General features: G+C 42.6%; 1 protein-coding gene across 2 annotated transcripts; it reads left to right on the forward strand.

The window, feature by feature from the left end:
- The first annotated feature begins 1,975 nt into the window (after positions 1-1,975).
- On the forward strand, positions 1,976-18,443 carry nrbp1 (nuclear receptor binding protein 1). Of its 2 annotated transcripts, none has more exons than XM_036984791.1 (18): positions 1,976-2,533; positions 2,879-3,130; positions 3,285-3,407; positions 6,180-6,281; positions 6,384-6,473; positions 8,534-8,574; positions 8,711-8,805; positions 9,050-9,133; positions 9,229-9,287; positions 9,486-9,584; positions 12,164-12,296; positions 12,383-12,473; positions 12,709-12,759; positions 12,888-13,023; positions 13,531-13,584; positions 13,796-13,859; positions 16,452-16,507; positions 16,659-18,443. In XM_036984791.1, exons 2-18 carry the CDS (start codon positions 2,900-2,902, stop codon positions 16,752-16,754), a joined length of 1,605 nt encoding a protein of 534 aa, XP_036840686.1. In that variant the 5' UTR covers positions 1,976-2,533; positions 2,879-2,899; the 3' UTR covers positions 16,755-18,443. The 2 variants fall into 2 exon arrangements, with proteins under 2 accessions (XP_036840686.1, XP_036840687.1); XM_036984792.1 differs by having other exon boundaries at positions 2,882-3,130.
- The last annotated feature ends 4,452 nt before the right edge of the window (positions 18,444-22,895 follow it).

The raw sequence follows: 22,895 nt of genomic DNA on the forward strand, positions 1-22,895 counted from the left end.
AGGTCCTACAGTTGACAGTCATGTCAAAGCAAAAACCAAGCCATGAGGTCGAGGGAATTGTCCATAGAGCTCCAAGACAGGATTGTGTCGAGGCACAGATCTGGGGAAGAGTACCAAAAAAATGTCTGCAGCATTGAAGGTCCCCAAGAACACAGTGGCCTCCATCATTCTTAAATAGAAGAAGTTTGGAACCGGGCAGCTAGACTCTTCCTAGAGCTGGCCGCCCTGCCAAACTGAGCAATCGGGGGAGAAGGGCCTCGATCAGGGAGGTGACCAAGAACCCAATGGTCTCTCTGACAGCGCTCCAGAGTTCCTCTGTGGAGATGGGAGAACCTTCCAGAAGGACAACCATCTCTGCAGCACTCCATCAATAAGGCCTTTATGGTAGTGGCTAGACGGAAGACACTCCTCAGTACAAGGCACATGACAGCCTGCTTAGAGTTTGCCATAAGACACCTAAAGGACTCTCAGACCATGAGAACAAGATTCTCTGGTCTGATGAAACCAATATTGAACTCTTTTGCCTGAATGCCAAGTGTCACATCTGGAGGAAACCTGGCACCATCCCTGTGGTGAATCATGGTGGTGGCAGCATCATGCTGTGGGATGTTTTTCAGCAGCAGGGACTGGGAGACGAGTCAGAATCGAGGGAAAAATGAACGGAGCAAAGTACAGAGAGATCCTTGATGAAAACCTGCTCCAGAGACTGGGGTGAAGGTTCACCTTCCAACAGGACAACGACCCTAAGCACACAGCCAAGACAACACGAGAGTGCCTTCGGGACAAGTCTCTGAGTGGCCCGGCCAAAGCCCAGACTTGAACCTGATCGAACATCACTGGAGACACCTGACAATTGCTGTGCAGTGATGCTCCCTATCCAACCTGACAGAGCTTGAGAGGATCTGCAGAGGGAATGGGAGAAACTCCCCAAATACAGCTGTGCCAAGCTTGTAGCGTCATACCCAGGAAGACTGTAAAGGCTGTAATCACTGCCAAAGGTGCGTCAACAAAGTATTGAGTATGAATACTTATGTAAATGTTATATTTCCAGGGTTTTTTATTTCAAAAATTGGCAAATGTATAAAAACATGTTTTTTGATTTGTCATTATGGGGTATTGTGTGTAGATTGATGAGGGGGAAAACTAAACAATGTAATCAATTTTAGAATAAGGCTGTAACATAACAAAATGTGGAAAAAGTCAAGGGGTCTGAATACTTTTAGAATACACACTATGATAGGGCCAATGTCATATGGCAACTCCTGCTCTCTCTCACTCTCTCTCTCTCTCTCTCTCTCTCACACACACACACACACACACACTCTCGCTCTCTCTCTCTCTCTCTTCAGGCTCTCAGAATGACTTATTTGAAGGATTAATTGCTAGTCTTAATTTGATTCTGTAGAATAAGAATGTTTCTGCGTGGGGCATGCTAAAGGGCATGAGTGTCCCCTACTGGCTTACTAATTCCACTTCAAGCAGCTGATCTTTATGTTTTCAGAAGTCCTGACTCATCTACCCTGGTTGCAACCTGTCAGTTCATAGCAGAGAGTTGCAGGACAGTGTGTTGTATATCGCAATCTCGGTTTGAGATGCACTTGATAGCTGATATCTTGTTGTATAACGAAGTAAATTACACCGCGTGTTTTCCCTTTGGAACCTACAAAAAACGTAATCCCTCTGTGAAAAGGTAGCTTGGCCTCACCATAGATGTATCTTGGGCCCTATGGGCCTAACCCACAGTGAGCACTATACTGACCTCTAGTGGCGATGACAACAGAATGCATGTCTGGCCCAATAATTGGTTTTCTCCCCTACTGTGGGAGTGGCCTATTAGAACGACAACAGTAACTCTGACCAATCAAAAAGCATATTTTACTTATTGGTACCATGATTCGGCCTATGAAATGTCAATCTAGACTATCATCGAGTAATAAACCAACGTGGAAGGAAAATCCACGCCCACTGCCGTCTCCGTTTTGATTACTTTTGTAGTGATTTGAGCCGGTGTGTGTATGTCGCCATTATTTTATCAACCGTGTAGACCTCGGTTCATAGTAACCTATTGCTTTATAATTGTGATATTAAAAAAATGATTTCATTTCGATTGTTTTTTTTTCTCCAACATAGGACTTTGATATTTTTGCAACAACCGCAGTACTATAGTATCTAGCTAGCTAACTGTTTTTCGCTAGTTTGGCTGACTGACTGACTGGCCATCCAGCTAGGGACAAGGTTAGCAAAAATCTAGCATAATCTGTCATTTTTGTTTTAACAGCAATTCGGCGTGTTAAGTAGTTGGGGAGGTTAGTTAACTAACTGTCATCTTGCCTTTTGGTTAGCTAATATCCTCAAGGCGGCAAATCACGACATTATAGTTACGGTAACCGGTGGTGGCTACATAGCTAGCTGACTAGCGGATATAACTAGCTACAGTAGCTTGTTAGCAAATCGTATTTCCACAAGGATTTGAAAGAAGTTTGTAGTTGGAGTCTACTGATACGGAGCTGACAACATCATTCAAGTTTACAAGGTAGGTAACTATGCTAACTTCATGTTAGCCATTTTTAGAGGGGCCCTTTTTCATGTTACGCTGGAGAGGAGAACTAACGTTACCTAACTAGTTTATTCTGACTGAATCAATGTCTGAAATAAGCTGTCAGATAGTCAAGCACGTCGTATCAGGTGCGTGGACAATATCAGGTTCAGCCAAGTGTGAAGCAACGTAGCTAAATTCAACTGAATTTAAGAGTGCCTCAGGCTTTGACATACATGTAATATCCGGGGTGGCAATACTGTGTGTGTGTACACAATACATTCACTCTTCTGGCAATGATGCATGAAGCCTTTGAGTCTACAATTTGTTCGGGTTTTGCAGTAGGTGTCCAAGCTTGACAAGATGTCAGAGGGAGAAGGGAAGCAGGTGTTGGACTCTGTCCAGGATGGGAAACCAGAGTCAATGGTTGCTTCCCCCACCGGTCAGAGTGTGTCATCCGTGTCCCCCCCAGTGTCCACTGTGACACAGCCCCCTGCAACAGCGGCGACAGAGGATGAGGAAGAGGAGAGCGAGGATGAGTCAGAGATTCTGGAGGAGAGCCCGTGTGGACGCTGGCAGAAACGCAGAGAGGAGGTATTCAATGAGCATGTGCTGGAGAAAGGAAAAGGGTTACTCTTTGTGTAGTTAGACTTTTGGCCCCACAAATTTTGAACTTGTTTTTTTTACACAACTACTTTGAATCAGATGGAGAATTATTAGTGTAATCCAACACTGTTCTTAATTTTAGGTGAACCAGCGCAATGTCCCTGGGATTGACAATGCCTACCTGGCCATGGACACAGAGGAGGGTGTGGAGGTGGTGTGGAATGAGGTCATGTTCTCAGAGCGGAAGAACTTCAAACTGCAAGAGGTGGGTTGGGTTCTCAACCAGGGCTCAGCTGCAACAGAACCATGCTCTATGATCAGTTATCACCCATTCATCACCACCTCTGCTGACCGTCTAGCTATGAGCTTCCAGATCTTCTCATGACTGCGGATGCCCATCTGCTTCAAAAAGCACTCAAACAGACTTTATCAAGCTACTGTTGTAGCATTTATTTATTTTTAAATTACCTGATGTTTATTTGGTTAACATACACTTTGAGATTGCATTGTTCATTACAGACAGAGTTAAAAAGTAAGAACAATTTGTAGAAAGAAAAAAAAAGAATAGTAACACAAAATAACGATTTTATATACAAGGAGTACCAGTACCGAAATGTGCAGGGGTAAGAGATAATTGAGGTAATATGTTCATGCAGGTAGGGGTAAAAGTGGCAAGGCAATCAGGATAGATGATAAAACAGCAGCAGCCGGTGTGTGTGTTGTGAGCGTATGTGTAGAGTCAGTGCCCCCCTTCAGATTTGTGATGAACTGTTCAGCATTCTTATGGCTTAGGGGTTGAAGCTGTTCAGGAGCCTTTTGGACCCAGACTTGGCGCTCTGGTACCGCTTGGTACCGCTTGTTGTGCGGTAGCAGAAAGAACAGGCTTTTACTTGGGTGGCTGGAGTCTTAGACTATTTTTAGGGCCTTCCTCTGACACTGCCTGGTAAAGGTCCAGGATAGCAGAGAGCTCGGCCCCAGTGATGCACAAGCAGTTGCCATACCAAGCGGAGATGCAGCCAGTCAAGATGCTATCAATGGTGCAACTGTAGAACTTTGAGGATTTGAAGACCCATGCCAAATCTTGTCAGCCTCCTGAGGGGGGATGAGGCATTGTCATGCCCTCTTCACGACTGTGTTGGTGTGTTTGGACCATAATAGGTCCTAAGTGAAGTTGACACAGAGGAACTTGAAGCTCTCGACCCGCTCCATTACAACCCTGTCGATGTGAAAGGGGGTGTGCTCGGCCCTCCATTTCCCGTAATTTACGATCAGCTCCTTTGTCTTGCTGGCGTTGAGGGAGAGAGCTTGTTGTCCTGGTACTGTAGCCTGTCTCGTTGTATGTGATCAGGCCTACCACCATTGTGTCGTTGGCAAACTTAATGTTGGAGTCGTGAGCCATGTAGTAATGGGTGAGCAGGGAGTACAGGAGGGGACTAAGCATGCACCCTTGCGGGGCCCTGTATTGATGCTTTGCCTTTTTGATGGTTCGTCAGAGTGTGTAGCGTGATTTCTTCTAAGCGTCTGGATTAGTGTCCCGCTCCTTGAAAGTGGCAGCTCTAGCCTTTAGCGCAGTGTGGATGTTGCCTGTAATCATTGGTGTTGAGCGTGTCACTGCTTTTCCTGCTTGAGTTTTTGCTTGTAAGCCGGAATCAGGAGGATAGAGTTATGGTAAGATTTGCCTAAGCTCCTTAGTGCTCAGACACACCAATGGCGTTTGCTGGCCCAGAGTACTTAGCACCTCCTGAACAGAGTGCGGGGTGTAATTTGTGAACCGACGGAGCACCTATTTTTGCATGTAGATTCACGTGAAAATGTCTGCAGTCAGATGTCTACAGCATATGGTCGCTAAAGATCCACATTTGGTGCGACATGAGCGAGCCTTAGGCAAAGTGTTCCAACCTGTTGCTGCCAAACATATAGCAAAGTACTCTTTACAAAGTGTTATGAAAACCGTTCACAGAGGTTGTTGCATAATCCTCAGGCACAATCCTCTCGCACATTGTTTTTAAACCTTTGTCTGTGGGCTGGGTCATAAGGGCGCATAACGTTTAAAAATGTTTTGAACGCAAAACAAAAATGAGCATTTCTTATTAGACAAGTCCAGATGGTGGTCCGTCTTCTGTTTGATGAATAAACAAGACCCTGTCCTTGGCTGTGTTCCTCTCTGACTGTCTAGGCACTGAGCAGTCTGTTTGGAGCTTGTCAGTGTGCTCTCAGGCAGTGTAGTCTGCCTTCTGTTCTGCATGTCAACATGCTGTGTTGGTGTGTGTTGAATACAGGCTGAGCATTGAGTAGAATGAGCTCCCTTTAGTTTGATTAGTTTTTGTTGATAATTTTTAATAGTTCCCAGAATTCTCCCGATATTGCGTTTCTGAGTTTAGGTGGCAGGTAGCCTAGTGGTTACCGCAGTGGTCGAATACCCGAGGCGACAAACTAAATCTGTCGATGTGCCCTTGAGCAAGGCACTTAACCCTAATTTCCCCCTGTAGTACATACTATGTACTACGACACCTATCCGGTGTATGTGACAACTTTAAAAATATATATGTTTGTTTGACTCTGTGGGGAAAGTATGACTTGCAGAGATCCTGAACTAACCTTTGCTTTACCTCTTGCTTGGCAAGAGCAAGACCAGATCATATTCTGAGTTGCAATACCCTCCAATGTAATATGTGCAAGAACATTCTTGGCATTTCTTACAAGTCAGGATTGTTATCAGACATATAAGCCCTAGTTATTAAAAATATCCTGTGGCCACATCACCCACAAACAAATGTAGACCGGGTTAGACAATGTTTAAATAAATGACATCCCCATGGAGAAAAAAAGCAGGAACAGACATTAACCCAGGTTAAGGGGTTTTGTTTGTTATATTGAGTTTGTCTTAATTGGCCTTAACTTAGTGGATGATGAGAAAATGTAAATTTGGACTGAACAGTTGAGCTCATTGACATCAATCATGTTTATTAGTTGAAGATTGAGGTATGTTTGATTGCAAATATGTATATTTTCCCTTCTCATTTTTATCACTGTCCAGGAGAAAGTCAAAGCGGTGTTTGACAACTTGATCCAGTTGGAGCATCTGAACATTGTCAAGTTTCACAAATACTGGGCTGATGTGAAGGAAAATAGGGCCAGGGTAAGAGATTTCAAATGCAGTAAAATAACTACCTTTTTTAATAGTAAGAAATATAAATGGAATGTATTACACAGGAAATGAACAACTTTTTTCCACTTGCAGGTCATTTTCATCACAGAATACATGTCTTCAGGAAGCCTGAAGCAGTTTCTGAAAAAGACCAAGAAAAACCACAAGACAATGAATGAGAAGGTACGGGGTGGATTATTCGTCTGTTTGGATCTTAAAAGGGCTGTTATTGCTACATCATTTAAAAAACAACTTAAATGAATGATACAGTGCATTCGGGAAGTATTCAGACCCTTTCACTCTTTCCACATTTCATCACGTTACAGCCTTATTCTAAAATTGATTCATGTTTTTACACACACAATAACAAAGCAAAAACAGGTTTAGAAATTTCTGATAATATTTATTTAAAAAAAATCTAAAACAGTTACATACAGTAAAAGTCAAAAGTTTGGACACCTACTCATTCCAGGGTTTCTCTTTATTTTAACTTTTTTCTACGTTGTAGAATAATAGTGAAGACAAACTATGTACACATATGGAATCATGTAGTAACCAAAAGTGTTAAACAAATCAAAATATTGTTGATTCTTCAAAGTAGCCAGCTTTGCACACTCTTGGAATTCTCTCAACCAGCTACATGAGGTAGTCACCTGGAATGCATTTCAATTAGCAGGTGTGGCTTGTTAAAAGTGAATTTGTGGAATGTCTTTCCTTAATGCGTTTGAGCCAATCAGTTGTGTTGTGAGAAGGTAGAGGTGGTATACAGAAGCTAGCCCTATTTGGTAAAATACCAAGTCCATATTATGGCAAGAACAGCTCAAACAAGTGAAGACATGACAGTCCATTACTTTAAGACATGAAGGTCAGTCCGGAACGTTTTAAGAACTTTGAAAGCATCTTTAAGTGTAGTCGCAAAAACCATCAAGCTCTATGATTAAATTGACTGGTACTCTTAACTATTCAGACTCTTTACTCAGTACATTGTTGAAGCACCTTTGCCAGCGATTAGCCTCAAGCCTTCTTGGGTATAAAGCTACAAGCTTGGCACACCTGTATTTGGGGAGTTTCTCCCATTCCTCGCTGCAGATCCTCTCAAGCTCTGTCAGGTTGGATGGGGAGCGTTGCTGCACAGCTATTTTCTGGTCTCGCCAGTGATGTTCGATCGGGTTCAAGTCCCTGCTGCTGAAAAACTCCCCAACAGCATGATTTGCAAATAAATTCATAAAAAATCCTACAATGTGATTTTCTGGATTTTTTTTCTCATTTTGTCTGTCATAGTTGACGTGTACCTATGATGAAAATTACAGGCCTCTCTCATCTTTTTAAGTGGGAGAACTTGCACAATTGGTAGCTGACTAAATACTTTTTTGCCCCACTGTAAATACTGTACTCTATACCATCTACTGCATCTTGCCTATGCCGTTCGGCTATCGCTCATCCATATATTTGTATGTGCATATTCTTATTCATTCCTTTACACTTGTGTGTGTGTATAAGGTAGTTGTTGTGAAATTGTTAGATTACTTGTTAGATATTACTGCATGGTCGGAACTAGAAGCACAAGCATTTAGCTACACTTGCATTAACATCTGCTAACCATGTGTATGTGACAAATACATTTTTTATTTGTTTTTACAATATTGTTTGTTAGAAATGTAAGTGTAAACACTGTATAGCCTCTAGACATGGTGTAAAATGTTGATGTCATTGATGGGCAGTCCTTGCATCTATAGCTTTGTATATGACTGAGTGGTTCCATTTCTCCAGCTCCACCCAAGTCAAAGTTTATTGGTCGCATACACAGATTTTTACTGAAGAAGTGGCTGGGTGGCCGCTTTGCTATTGTTTGAGCCGTGCCCTTTTAAAGAACTGGTTTTAAATTGAAATTAACAAACAAAAATGAAACCAGGAAACAGGACTGACACAGAAAAAGCTGTATGCAGAATGTATGTCACCTGTATGCTCTTCCTGGTTTCCCAGTAGCTCAGTAAAAATCCCCCTCTTGGCTGCAGGCTGGGCAGTGTCCCATTTTATTTCATCTTGTGACAGCCCTATTTTTAACCGAACCTACAAAAGCCCACTGTTAATGCAGAACTTTCCCGCTGTTGCAATTTATACATTTTTTGCAATTAATTGCAGCCAATTCTGGTCATTTGACAGAAGTAACACTTCAAGAACCACATGGTAATCACATTTCAATTAGGTTTGAATATCATCTCTGCTGTCTGTCTGTCTATCAGGCCTGGAAGCGCTGGTGTACACAGATACTGTCTGCTCTCAGGTCAGTCTCTCTCTCTCACACACAGCAGTACATATATCCATATTGGACAGAGCCAGTTCTGTTTTTCCAAACGCTAAATTCTACAAATTTCACACTTCTCTTGAAGCTTCCTGTAACCTTTCTCTCCTCTCCCCAGCTACCTGCATTCCTGTGACCCTCCCATCATCCACGGCAACCTGACCTGTGACACCATCTTCATCCAGCATAATGGTCTCATTAAGATTGGCTCAGGTGGGTCTCAGATCTGTCAATCACGCTAAATGTCAACCTTTTCAGAGGTGTTGGTCTGAAGGGTTAAAACCGGGGCCTTGTTCAGTAGGGAGGAAACATTTTGAAATGGAGTAGCTGAACACAGATTTCATTATCCATTGCAGAAATGTTTTGCTACGGTGCACCCTACTGAACATACCCCAGGTGGCCCTTGCAACCTAACGTTCCCCATTCTCTTCGGACTAATTTGTGACTCATCTGTTAGTGGCCCCAGACACCATCAACAACCACGTCAAGACCTGTCGGGAGGAGCAGAAGAGCCTGCATTTCTTTGCTCCTGAGTATGGAGGTAGATAACCTTTTGACCTTAGACAAATGGTCCCTTTTGAGAAACCATGTAGTTGAGCTGTTTTTCTACTGACATTGATTGACGTCTTTTTCTAGCTGTTGCAGACGTCACCACTGCAGTGGACATTTATTCCTTTGGAATGTGTGCCTTAGAGGTGAGTGAAGTGGTTTTGTTATTCTCACACTCGTATGACGGACAACTGAAAGAAATGAGATGCAAATCAACTTAATCATGAAGTCGATGACTAGCCTTGCTCAATGGAAACTGGAAGTTTTGTAGTCCAACAGTTTTGTTGTGTACTTCTTATCCTGTTTCAAATCTTCTATTCCCCACATTCTCCTCGTCTCTTCAGATGGCTGTACTGGAGATCCAGAGCAACGGCGAGTCGTCGTATGTGTCCCAAGAAGCCATCAACAGTGCCATTCAGTTCCTGGAGGATCCACTGCAGAGGGTGAGTCGGGGACCCTGGCCTAGCAGCTAACACCCGCTGCTTGTTGCTGAAATGGGTCTGTCCTGAAGGGTATTACCCAGTCCAGCCATAACATAACTATAGTCTGCATAGACAGGTTGCCTGACAACGTCACGAAAACGATGCGCTCGCATCGCAGGGGTAAAAGGCTGTGTTATGATTCTGAACGGACAGATGGCCAGCAACAATGACAAGTAGCAGCCATGTAGGGAATCGTAGGTTGCTCATTCCAGCTCGTATCTTGTTCTTTACACCATGTCTTGCTTTTGAAGTGTTTTGACTGTCTATGCTTATATGGCAAACATTCACTAGCTACCTAACCAACAAGGTATTTGAGAGACACTAGCTACCTAACCAACAAGGTATTTGAGAGACACTAGCTACCTAACCAACAAGGTATTTGAGAGACACTAGCTACCTAACCAACAAGGTATTTGAGAGACACTAGCTACCTAACCAACAAGGTATTTGAGAGACACTAGCTACCTAACCAACAAGGTATTTGAGAGACACTAGCTACCTAACCAACAAGGTATTTGAGAGACACTAGCTACCTAACCAACAAGGTATTTGAGAGACACTAGCTACCTAACCAACAAGGTATTTGAGAGACACTAGCTACCTAACCAACAAGGTATTTGAGAGACACTAGCTACCTAACCAACAAGGTATTTGAGAGACACTAGCTACCTAACCAACAAGGTATTTGAGAGACACTAGCTACCTAACCAACAAGGTATTTGAGAGACACTAGCTACCTAACCAACAAGGTATTTGAGAGACACTAGCTACCTAACCAACAAGGTATTTGAGAGACACTAGCTACCTAACCAACAAGGTATTTGAGAGACACTAGCTACCTAACCAACAAGGTATTTGAGAGACACTAGCTACCTAACCAACAAGGTATTTGAGAGACACTAGCTACCTAACCAACAAGGTATTTGAGAGACACTAGCTACCTAACCAACAAGGTATTTGAGAGACACTAGCTACCTAACCAACAAGGTATTTGAGAGACACTAGCTACCTAACCAACAAGGTATTTGAGAGACACTAGCTACCTAACCAACAAGGTATTTGAGAGACACTAGCTACCTAACCAACAAGGTATTTGAGAGACACTAGCTACCTAACCAACAAGGTATTTGAGAGACACTAGCTACCTAACCAACAAGGTATTTGAGAGACACTAGCTACCTAACCAACAAGGTATTTGAGAGACACTAGCTACCTAACCAACAAGGTATTTGAGAGACACTAGCTACCTAACCAACAAGGTATTTGAGAGACACTAGCTACCTAACCAACAAGGTATTTGAGAGACACTAGCTACCTAACCAACAAGGTATTTGAGAGACACTAGCTACCTAACCAACAAGGTATTTGAGAGACACTAGCTACCTAACCAACAAGGTATTTGAGAGACACTAGCTACCTAACCAACAAGGTATTTGAGAGACACTAGCTACCTAACCAACAAGGTATTTGAGAGACACTAGCTACCTAACCAACAAGGTATTTGAGAGACACTAGCTACCTAACCAACAAGGTATTTGAGAGACACTAGCTACCTAACCAACAAGGTATTTGAGAGACAAGTGCTTATTGTGCGACTGTATTTTTTCAATAAACATTTGGAGACTAAATAGAGTTGACTTGTTGTCCGTAATCCTTCAAATTTAAGCCATCCCGCTAAACAACCCACTATAGCCCGTAGTGTTCTTAAAGGGATAGTTCACTCCAAAATCAACATGTCACCAGACCATTTTTGATCTCTGAAAACATTTGAGAAACTTTGATTTTATTATTTACATTTCTCTTTATTGCCTGTATGTGTGTGTTTACCTGTGGCAGGAATTCATCCAGACATGTCATTGCTCTTTAATGCCGGTGTTGTCCAGGACTGAACCTTGTGTTGTCCAGGACTGAACCTTGTCTTGGTAGTGCCGGTGTTGTCCAGGACTGAACCTTGTCTTGGTAGTGCCGGTGTTGTCCAGGACTGAACCTTGTCTTGGTAGTGCCGGTGTTGTCCAGGACTGAACCTTGTCTTGGTAGTGCCGGTGTTGTCCAGGACTGAACCTTGTCTTGGTAGTGCCGGTGTTGTCCAGGACTGAACCTTGTCTTGGTAGTGCCGGTGTTGCCCAGGACTGAACCTTGTCTTGGTAGTGCCGGTGTTGCCCAGGACTGAACCTTGTCTTGGTAGTGCCGGTGTTGTCCAGGACTGAACCTTGTCTTGGTAGTGCCGGTGTTGTCCAGGACTGAACCTTGTCTTGGTAGTGCCGGTGTTGTCCAGGACTGAACCTTGTCTTGATAGTGCCGGTGTTGTCCAGGACTGAACCTTGTCTTGTTAGTGCCGGTGTTGTCCAGGACTGAACCTTGTCTTGGTAGTGCCGGTGTTGTCCAGGACTGAACCTTGTCTTGGTAGTGCCAGTGTTGTCCAGGACTGAACCTTGTCTTGGTAGTGCCGGTGTTGTCCAGGACTGAACTTTGTCTTGGTAGTGCCGGTGTTGTCCAGGACTGAACCTTGTCTTCTTAGTACCGGTGTTTTCTTGTGGTAGGAGTTCATCCAGAAGTGTCTGGAACAGGACCCCAGCAAGCGGCCCACGGCCAAAGATTTGCTGTTCCACCAGGCCCTGTTTGAGGTGCCCTTACTGAAGCTGCTGGCAGCGCACTGCATCGTCAGCCACCAGCGTGAGTAACAAGACACACGCACACAGACACTGAAACACACTGCGACACACACAAACTCATTGGACTATCACTATCTTGTCATGTAGACATGATTCCAGAAAATGCTCTTGAGGACATGACGAAGAACATGGACCTCAACCTGGTGATCGTGGAGGTCAAGGACGGAGTTCAGATGAAGTGAGTCTTAGATCCAACTATCTCTTGGAATCCCAAAAAGATTGAAATGACTCTGTTAAAATCTTAAATTAATTTCAGATTTTTAGCCATCTCCACTAGCACATAACTGAGAAGGGAAGGAACTTATGGTTCCCAACTGCTGTTTAGTCTCCTATTGAGACACGCTTGATGTTGTTGTGCCTTGGACAGTGTGTTCCTGGTTAGTCTGCTGTTCACAATCTGTTGATGTCCACAGGCTTTCCCAGTTCCCTGCTCTTGAGCTGGACAAGTTCCTGGAAGATGTGAGGTAGGGGAATGTGTGTGTGTTTTTGTAGAGGGGTGTGTGTTTTTGTAGAGGTGTGTGTGTGTGTGGGGCGTCTAACTCCCCCCCCCCCCCCCCCCCCCCTCTCTCTCTCTCTCTCTCTGGTGTATCAGGAATGGGATCTACCCGCTGACAGCTTTTGGGGTACCCGGCCCCAAGCAACCTGAGCAGGAAGCAGTGAAGTCCCCCATCGTGCCCCCATCAACCAAAAGCCCCACTCCTGAGCCTGCAGAGATGGAGACCAGGAAGGTAAGTCCTAAAGGAGGAGGGGGAAGTACAGAGCTGGAGATCAGGAAGGTAAGTCCTAAAGGAGGAGGGGGAAGTACAGAGCTGGAGACCAGGAAGGTAAGTCCTAAAGGAGGAGGGGGAAGTACAGAGCTGGAGATCAGGAAGGTAAGTCCTAAAGGAGGAGGGGGGAAGTACAGAGCTGGAGACCAGGAAGGTAAGTCCTAAAGGAGGAGGGGGAAGTACAGAGCTGGATTGAAAGGCACACTGGACAAGGAAAAGGGGATTGATTGGGGAATTGAGTATTTCAGGTATTGTTGAGACCCACATTGCAGTGAATACAGGCTGAACTCCATAGGCATAATATAGAAAATCAACAAGTGTAGGTAGTAGATACAAGAGACAAATGTAGTACATATAAATGAAATAGATCCGTGTGTGTTTTTTAAAAGGGAGAGATATATTTTTGTCCAAATATGTGTTATCTACTGGTTTGAATTGGCTTTGGACTACAAAAATCTTTCTGCCCAGGTCCTACAGATGCAGTGCAACATCGAGCCTGTTGATGAGGGCGCCAAACATCACGTAAGTTTCTCATGACTATTCATCGATGCTGATCTAGGATCAGGTCCCATCCGTCCATGTAATCTTATTCATTATGATTTAAAAGCACTCCAACTCTGGGACGCTTTGTGAATACAGCCCGGGGTAAAGCCTGTCCTGTTCAGATTTCAAACCTTTAAAAAAAATAGATAATCTATATACACACACATCTCTATTTTACGTCTTTTTCCAGCTTACGCTGTTGCTGAAACTTGAGGACAAGTTGAACAGGCACTTAAGTTGTGATTTGTTACCAAGTAAGTATCCACACGTCTTTAGGGTTGATTTGGGGGTGTACAGAGCGTGCTGTATTTATAAATACTTAGGCATTTGGATTGACATGGATTTAAAAAACAAACCTATACATGAGCTGCTTAAGAAGCTGAGATTTAAAGTTGCCTTTTCCAAAACAAATCGTGTATTTCTCTAAGCAGTAGGAAGCAGATTATTCAATTAACCTTTTTGTCTGTTCTTGATTATGGTGTTATTATTTATCAAAGTGCAGCTGCTACTACTCTTAAACCTTTGGATGCCATCTATCATAGTGCCCTTCGTTTTGTTAGACGACAGTTTTGATACCCATCACTGTATCCTGTATCAAAAGGTTGGCTGGACTTCGCTAAAGACATGTAGATCTCTACATTACTCTTTGTTTACAAGGCCGTACTTCAGAAACTTCTGTCTTATCTAACTTTGCTGCTAAAGTATAGACATCTGAGTTGCCTAACACGTTCACAGGGTTGGTAAACTCTTGAGGTTCCTAGGGTCTCCACCAAACTAGGTACAATGGGGAGAACAAGTATTTGATACACTGCCGATTTTGCAGGTTTTCCCTACTTACAAAGCATGTAGAGGTCTGTAATTTGTATCAATAGGTACACTTCAACTGTGAGAGACGCAATCTAAAACAAAAATCCAGAAAATCACGTATGATTTTTAAGTAATTAATTTGCATTTTATTGCATGACATAAGTATTTGATCACCTACCAACCAGTAAGAATTCCGGCTCTCACAGACCTGTTAGTTTTTCTTTAAGAAGCCCTCCTGTTCTCCATTCATTACCTGTATTAACTGCACCTGTTTGAACTCGTTACCTGTATAAAAGACATCTGTCCACACACTCAATCAAACAGACTCTCCACAATGGCCAAGACCAGAGAGCTGTGTAAGGACATCAGGGATACAATTGTAGACCTGCACAAGGCTGGGATGGGCTACAGGACAATAGGCAAGCAGCTTGGTGAGAAGGCAACAATTGTTGGCGCAATTATTCGAAAATGGAAGAAGTTCAAGATGACGGTCAATCACCCTCGGTCTGGGGCTCCATGCAAGATCTCACCTCGTGGGGCATCAATGATCATGAGGAAGGTGAGGGATCAGCCCAGAACTACACGGCAGGACCTGGTCAATGACCTGAAGAGAGCTGGGACCACAGTCTCAAAGAAAACCATTAGTAACACACTATGCCGTCATGGATTAAAATCCTGCAGTGCACGCAAGGTCTCACTGCTCAAGCCAGCGCATGTCCAGACCCGTCTGAAGTTTGCCAATGACCATCTGGATGATCCAGAGGAGGAATGGGAGAAGGTCATGTGGTCTGATGAGACAAAAATAGGGCTTTTTGGTCTAAACTCCACTTGCTGTGTTTGGAGGAAGAAGGATGAGTACAACCCCAAGAACACCACCCCAACCGTGAAGCATGGAGGTGGAAACATCATTCTTTGGGGATGCTTTTCTGCAACGGGGACAGGACGACTGCACCGTATTGAGGGGAGGATAGATGGGGCCCTGTATCGGGGGATCTTGGCCAACAACCTCCTTCCCTCAGTAAGAGCATTGAAGATGGGTCGTGGCTGGGTCTTCCAACATGACAACGACCCGAAACACACAGCCAGGGCAACTAAGGAGTGGCTCCGTAAGAAGCATCTCAAGGTCCTGGAGGGCCTAGCCAGTCTCCAGACCTGAACCCAATAGAAAATCTTTGGAGCGAGCTGAAAGTCTGTATTGCCCAGCGACAGCCCCGAAACCTGAAGGATCTGGAGAAGGTCTGTATGGAGGAAGTGGGCCAAAATCCCTGCTGCAGTGTGTGCAAACCTGGTCAAGAACTACAGGAAACGTATGCTCTCTGTAATTGCAAACAAAGGTTTCTGTACCAAATATTAAGTTCTGCTTTTCTGATGTATCAAATACTTATGTCATGCAATAAAATGCTAATTAATTATTTAAAAATCATACAATGTAATTATCTGGATTTTTGTTTTAGATTCCGTCTCTCACAGTTGAAGTGTTCCCATGATAAAAATGACAGACCTGGGTTTGTAAGTAGGAAAATCGGCAGTGTATCAAATACTTGTTCTCCCCACTCTATATCTGCTTTTAGTTTTAATGCACCTTATTGCTGGAACAAAATTTGAAATAGAGTTCATCTTGATGTTCTGGGGCCGTCTGGGCAATTTAAAGTATTGATTGGGGATTTATTTGTGGATAAATATAACTGTTTTTCAGGGTGATTTGTGATGTTATATTTGTGCATACCATGATTGTGTGTATTTTATTATACAGGGTGCATTTTGAAAAGAGACCTAGGTCTCTGTCTTCCCTGTCAAAATAAAGGTTAAATACAAAAGAAATGGACACATCAAGAGTTGTACTTTACCTTTTAAATGTATTTTCAGATTTTTCTTGAACAGGTAGAAATAGTGACTGTGGTGAGAGATGGATTTTGTTTGAGGGCAGAAGGCCAGATTCAAACCTTTACCAACACTGTAGATATGTTTGCCGGAGGGTGTAACATTATCACTAGACCAGCCAGGTCACAGGGTTTTTGACCTGTGTGTTTTGTGTACAGATGAGAATGTGCAGGAGCTGGCTGTGGAGCTCGTTCAGCTGGGATTCATCAGCGAGGTAAGACAAGGGATCACAATCCCTGTGACCCCACAGCATGCCTGCAGCCCCAGGCTCAAAACACTCCAGCAGGATACAGAGGGCTGAGGATGAGGCATTCTGACACTTTGCCTTTCAAATGGGGTCCTGAATTCTCTTTTCTCTCGTCCAGGGCGACCAGCCACGACTCGCTTCGGTTCTGGAAGAGGCCTTCTCTAAGTTCTACAGCCGGAACGGATTCTTGAATCCGGTCACCGTCTCCTCATAGCAGAGGAGCCTCACCCCCTCTGTCCTCAACACACACCCCCCCCCCCCCCCCCCTGTCCTCATCCTCTCACACAGGACTTTGCTGTCATTCACAAAAAAAATTGGGAAAGCTTTGCAGGGACACAGGGGAAGGTCTTGGCCTGTCCCTGTCCCACCCCCCACCCCCACCCCCCTAGGTGTTTTAGTATTTTTTTTGTACTTATGCTTCTAGTATATTTTGTGTAGCCATTTGCTTCTGTTTTAAAAGAAAAACGACTCGTTGTCACTTTAGTCAGTATTATGAGCTATATTTTGAACATTTTTAAGGAGTTTTTACACACAACTATCAGAATTTTCGGTCTGTGAGCGAAAATATCTTCGGTCTCGCGTTCCGATGTACTTATGCATGGTGCTGTGTGTGGGCATCTTCCTTTGATGTGAGTGTGATGCGCCCCCCCCCAACTTCCTTTTGTATTATCAGAATGAGATGTAGCTGTAGTTATGACGACACCTTTACCTGAGCTCAGGTGGGGAGTGGGAGAGCTGATTGCAGTCCAAATGTTGGGATTATTAATAAGTTATTTATCAATATGGTCTATCATGAACTTTCAGCACGGAGCCGGTTGGTTCTTTTCGTGAATGTTTAGTTCATTAGGATCCCCAGTAGTTGTTGCCCATGCAGCAGCTACTCTTCCCGGGGTCCACATACAAACGTTTCAATTTGAATTATTCTATGAGAAGGAACTTTGTCACTCGACTGTTTCTTACTCTTTAAAGTTTTATTTTGCAAATGTTAAAGTGGTCATGTGTTTTTTCCAATGTATGTTTTGGTGCCATTTCAGACGCAGTGAAACAGTATTCACGTAAAGACCTCTGGTTTACACTTTAAGACTATTGGCTTACCTCAATAGTCACATTCCTTAACAAATAAATTGACTCATAACGTGTAGTGAATACATGCATGCACTCTTTATACCTTAAACTAAACTGGCTGCAAGTTAACAATTATCACTCCCTAATTAACACTACATTCCTATTCAATCAACCATTGTGAAGGGAAGATATTTTTTCTTTACAGAAACTAAAGTGAGGAATGTGGTGTGGGCGAAGGCCTGTATGTTAAACTGAGAATAACGTATTGTCATAAGACATACAGTATCAGTGTGGGAGTTACAGGACTGTATCGCTGATCCTCTGAAAGCACATGTTCTGCTTGAAATCAGATGCAGCACAGAATATACAAAGAAGTCACAAACACCCACTTTCCTAGTATCTGTCGAGTCCACTTGCTGCTAGTTTGCACTAATGTACTGTTTTGGTTGTTTTAACTCGTCTTTTCAAATACAATAACTACTACTGCTTAGGTATGGTTTTAACCAGCAACGTAACGATTTGCATGTGTTAGGGGGAGGGAGGGGTGTGGGTTTGGTAAGCGGGATACATGGGTTGGTATTTTTCTTCTATAGTGTGTCATGCTGGACATAATGTTGTGTCTCGGGTAGGCAACCCTGGTCCTGGAGGGCCAGGTGTGTTGAATATTTGCCATCACCGAACTGATCAATTAGCTCCGTTGGTCAGGTGTGGTGCCTAGTTGGAACAGAATGTCAATGCACTCCAGGAACAGGGATGCCTCTGCTGTATCTGGCTCTGCAACACCTTTCTCCTTTTTAAATTTCACTTCCTGAAATAAACACGACACCTAGCACTTCAATGACTTGTTTGACTCCCTTCTGGTTTCTGTTGATTGTCTGTTTTGTATTTTATGTAATAGTGTTTTCCTTTTGAATGTTTGTCTGCTGAAGAATAGATAAACTGATGTCTTGCACAGGGTTAGGGTCGGTTCAGTCAGTAAACTGAAATTCAAATTTCACATTTTTTCATAGAATTTGGTATTGGAATTTCAGTTTACTTCGGGAATGTAATTGACCCCAGCCCTGCTTGCATACCTATCATTACCAGGTGCATGCAGAAAAACGGTATGCTCAAATGAGAACTCCAGGTAACTGATGATGCGCCACTGATGGAATTGATCTTATAACCAACGTTTTGGTCTCAATAACCTGAATGAAGGTTTTTTTTTCTGCAAAGCTCATTTCAAACTTAAGAAAAATCAGGTTCTGTGGTAACTGGTTAATGTGTACATTTTTATTATCAACTGTTTCATCAGAATAGTAAGAACAGTTGGAGTATGTATGTACTGCACAATCTTTGGGCACAATGTCATTGGTGACTAAACAACTAGTACTGTATTACACACACCAGTGTCATGCTGACAGAAATATTGATTTACTAAATTTAAAGCAATACATCAAGCCTAAAGTATTGTTTCAGTAGAAAACTGGAAACATGAATTCTAACATAGAGACCAAAAAATGGCAAGATCAATTTCATTAGTATTCATCAATTTGAAAAACATTTCAGGGTGTGTTTTCAAAATCTTTACATTTTGTGTGTGTGTAAAAAAAGACTACAAAAACATTACATATCACTTCAATTCAAACACATTACTGTCTCACATTACATAGTGTTTTACCTCCTATTTTGAAAGTAATGTGTGCACATTCAATTTACGGGTAATTTTGCACATCGCTACACAATTTTTGGTCCACAAAATTCCATGTTATTCACAACGCTGACCAACTTTTACAGACAATATCAATTGTCAGATGACTTAACATGACTGGTAAATGGTACAGTGGTGTCAACCACATCTGGGTTCAAATACTATTTGAAATCTTTGAAATACTGTAGCGTTTGCTTTAGTCTGTCTCGAAGACTCAGATGGTCTGGGTTTGAACTCTTGCAACTAAGCTATTGGTTCCATTGTTCCAGACAAGCTCAAGGAAGTATTGATTTCAAATAGTATTTGAACCCAGGTCTGGTACGACCTGATCATCCTTTAACTTGAAGTGACACTGTCCAAAGGACCCAAAAGGTTGATAATCAAGGCCAGGGGTTTGTCCACTGGCAATACATGCATTGAATAAACGTTGCCCATCAATATAAGGCAAATGAATAAGAGAGAGAAACCGAAAACAACGACATAAGGACAGAGTTGCTAAGAGTGAGCTCAGACAGCCCAATTCTCTTCCAACCTAATCTTGCTCAACCCAAATCACATTACACGGTACATTGTGTCAGGATTCTGAATTGAAAAGCCAACAGTGTCCAAACGGACGAGCATCTATGAAATGTCATATTTACTGTAGCCAAGGGAGCTCAATGTTACATTAACACATCGCCGTAGGCGTCAGTAATCTCACAAGTCCTCTAAACTCAAATACTTATTCAGAGGAAAGACTGAGGAATATTTGCTTTGTGAATTAAGCACCTGTGAAGCAGCCAAAGGCTTTTTTGTTTCCCACCTCGTCAATGATTTATGGAATGTTACTGAGAAGGTAATCATCTCAGACAGTTTTTGTTTGGTGAGAACTACCGTATACAAATCCTTGAGACTGAGAATGTTGTTGAGCACTGTGACATCATCGCCACAACCAGGAAGTCTCTTGGGTGCTCTCCCGTTTCTAAGAGATAGACGTGTTACAAGTGACTGCACAGGCGGAGCCCTGCTCAAGAGAAGGCTTAAGATGGTCTACCGCATGTTTTCAACAGGTCATGGTGGATTCTTATTTCTTAAGACACTGGTACATCAGCGCCCTTGGGTTGAGCACATAGCGCTCTGAGTTGAGGAACTTGGTGAGATACGGCGGGCCGCGGCGTCATGAAGGACATGCCAGGACTGACAGCCATGACCTCGGCGATCTTGCGTTTCATCTCGCCAATCTCCTTATCCTGCTTGAGTACTTTTCCTGTGGGACAGAGGTACAGTAGAGTCACGATAAGCGATGGAGTTATAGATTAAAAATATAATTTATGAAGTCACTGAATTACTGTATCTGAACTCTCCTTACAGTGTCAAATCCTCACATAATAATCGGGCATACAGTATAACTGGAATATTCAAGCAAATCTTCCATTGATATCAATGCAAGATTTAAGTGAAAGTTCAAGCTACACGTGCATATCTCAAATTGGCAATCGGCTAAATCAATGCTATATAGAACTATAACATAATTCTACAAAGCTATAACATAATTCTACAGACCTATAACATAATTCTATAAAGCTATAACATAATTCTATAGACCTATAACGTAATTCTACAAAGCTATAACATAATTCTATAAAGCTATGACATAATTCTGTAGACCTATAACATAATTCTACAAAGCTATAACATAATTCTATGAAGCTATAACGTAATTCTATAAAGCTATAACATAATTATATAGACCAATAACATAATTCTATAAAGCTATGACATAATTCTACAAAGCTATGACATAATTCTACAAAGCTATGACATAATTCTATGAAGCTATGACAATGCTAACGAAACAAAATGAGCTAAACCCAGCCGTCAGAAAACACAGAAAATTTTACTTTTTTCAATGTGTCAATCACTCTCGAGTCATCTGGGACCCACGAGCTAAACCCAAGGGACTACTAGGGGGGCACTTGAACATTCGTAGTGTCATTCCAAAAAGTGATCAAATTCAACATCTACTCACGGACTCCAACCTTGACTTCCTCTGCCTCTCAGAGACATGGCTCCATAAAAACTCTCCATATGCTGCTTTGATTGTGATTGGCTACAATGTCTTCAGGAGAGACAGGACTGAAGGAAGAGGAGGGGGTCTGATGATTTACGTTAAAGAACATATCCGATGTAAACAAATTGAGTGGTCATGTGATAATGAACTAGAATGTATTGGCCTGAACGTTACGCTGTCTCCCCAAATGTCTTTTACCCTTATTGGAATGTATAGGCCACCTTCCACCAAAAGTGTGTTTTTTGATCGGTTTAATAACATGCTTAGGGAATGTGACTTTGGGAAAGAGGTAAACTTAATGGGAGACTTTAACATTAATTATGAAGACAAGTCTTGTAGGAAAACCCTCAAACGGATCACTAATACCTTTGACCTTACACAGCTAGTTAAAGGGCCAACCAGGGTGACTTGTTGTTCTAAAACACAGATTGATTTGGTGTTCAGTAATAAACCAGAGAGAGTGACTAAATCATTCAATATGGTTACTGGGCTATCTGATCATAATCTGACACTTATAGCCAGAAAGCTGTCTAAGAGCAGGTTTAACCTTTCTACTGTTAGAAAGCCGGATCAACTAAGAATACCTAAGAGTGAATTAAGCTATTTTGAAAACGCAATTAAGGGAATTAACTGGAATGATCTCTTGTCCTATACAGACGTGGAAGCTGATAGTCAAGTTTTTCTATCCACAATCCAGACTACAATAAATGGTTTCCTAAAGAAAATCAAATCCAAACCTGGCCAAAAGAGCACTCTTCCTTGGCTAAATGGAGAAATCTGGAAATTGATGAAAGAACAAGATTATGCTCTAAAAATAGCCCTAAAATCCAAATCAGAGCATGACAGACGTAGGTTTACCATGTTGAGAAATAAGGTGATGAAAGAAATCAGACAGGCCAACTTTTTTATTAACATAATTGGTGAAGCAAAGGGAAATTCTAAACTGATCTGGGAGAATCTAAAGAAGTTAACAGGGAAAGACCATAGTAACACTGCAAAAAGATTAGAAATCATGGTGAATAACAATCTAACACAGGATGCAGTCGAAATAGCAATCGCCTTCAATTCCTGCTTTATTGACTCTGTCAGGGTACTGACACAGAACCCCTCCACTAGATTCTTGGGCTCAGTGCTAGTGAATGACGCTCAACCTGTCTTCATCATAAGGGAGGTTTCTGAGTCAAAGGTGAACAAGGTGATTAGCTCACTAAAGAACTCTAAAGCCAAAGATGTGTTTGGGCTGGACTCTACCTTTCTTAAAAACTACAAAGAGTCACTCATTGGCCCCATTACTAAGGTCACCAACACATCTATTGGTCTCGGGATGTTTCCAAGGGTATGGAAGTCGGTCATAATAACGGCCATCTTTAAATCAGGCAACCCTGCCGACCTGAGTAACTACAGGCCCATTAGTATACTACCTGTGGTGTCAAAGGTTGTTGAAAAGTGTGTAGCAGAACAACTGATTGCCCACCTCAACAACAGCCCCTTCACATTACACTCCATGCAGTTTGGCTTCAGAGCGAAACACTCCACAGAAACGGCCAACT

Source organism: Oncorhynchus mykiss, chromosome 8, assembly GCF_013265735.2.
Source record: "Oncorhynchus mykiss isolate Arlee chromosome 8, USDA_OmykA_1.1, whole genome shotgun sequence".
NCBI classification, from domain to species: domain Eukaryota; kingdom Metazoa; phylum Chordata; class Actinopteri; order Salmoniformes; family Salmonidae; genus Oncorhynchus; species Oncorhynchus mykiss.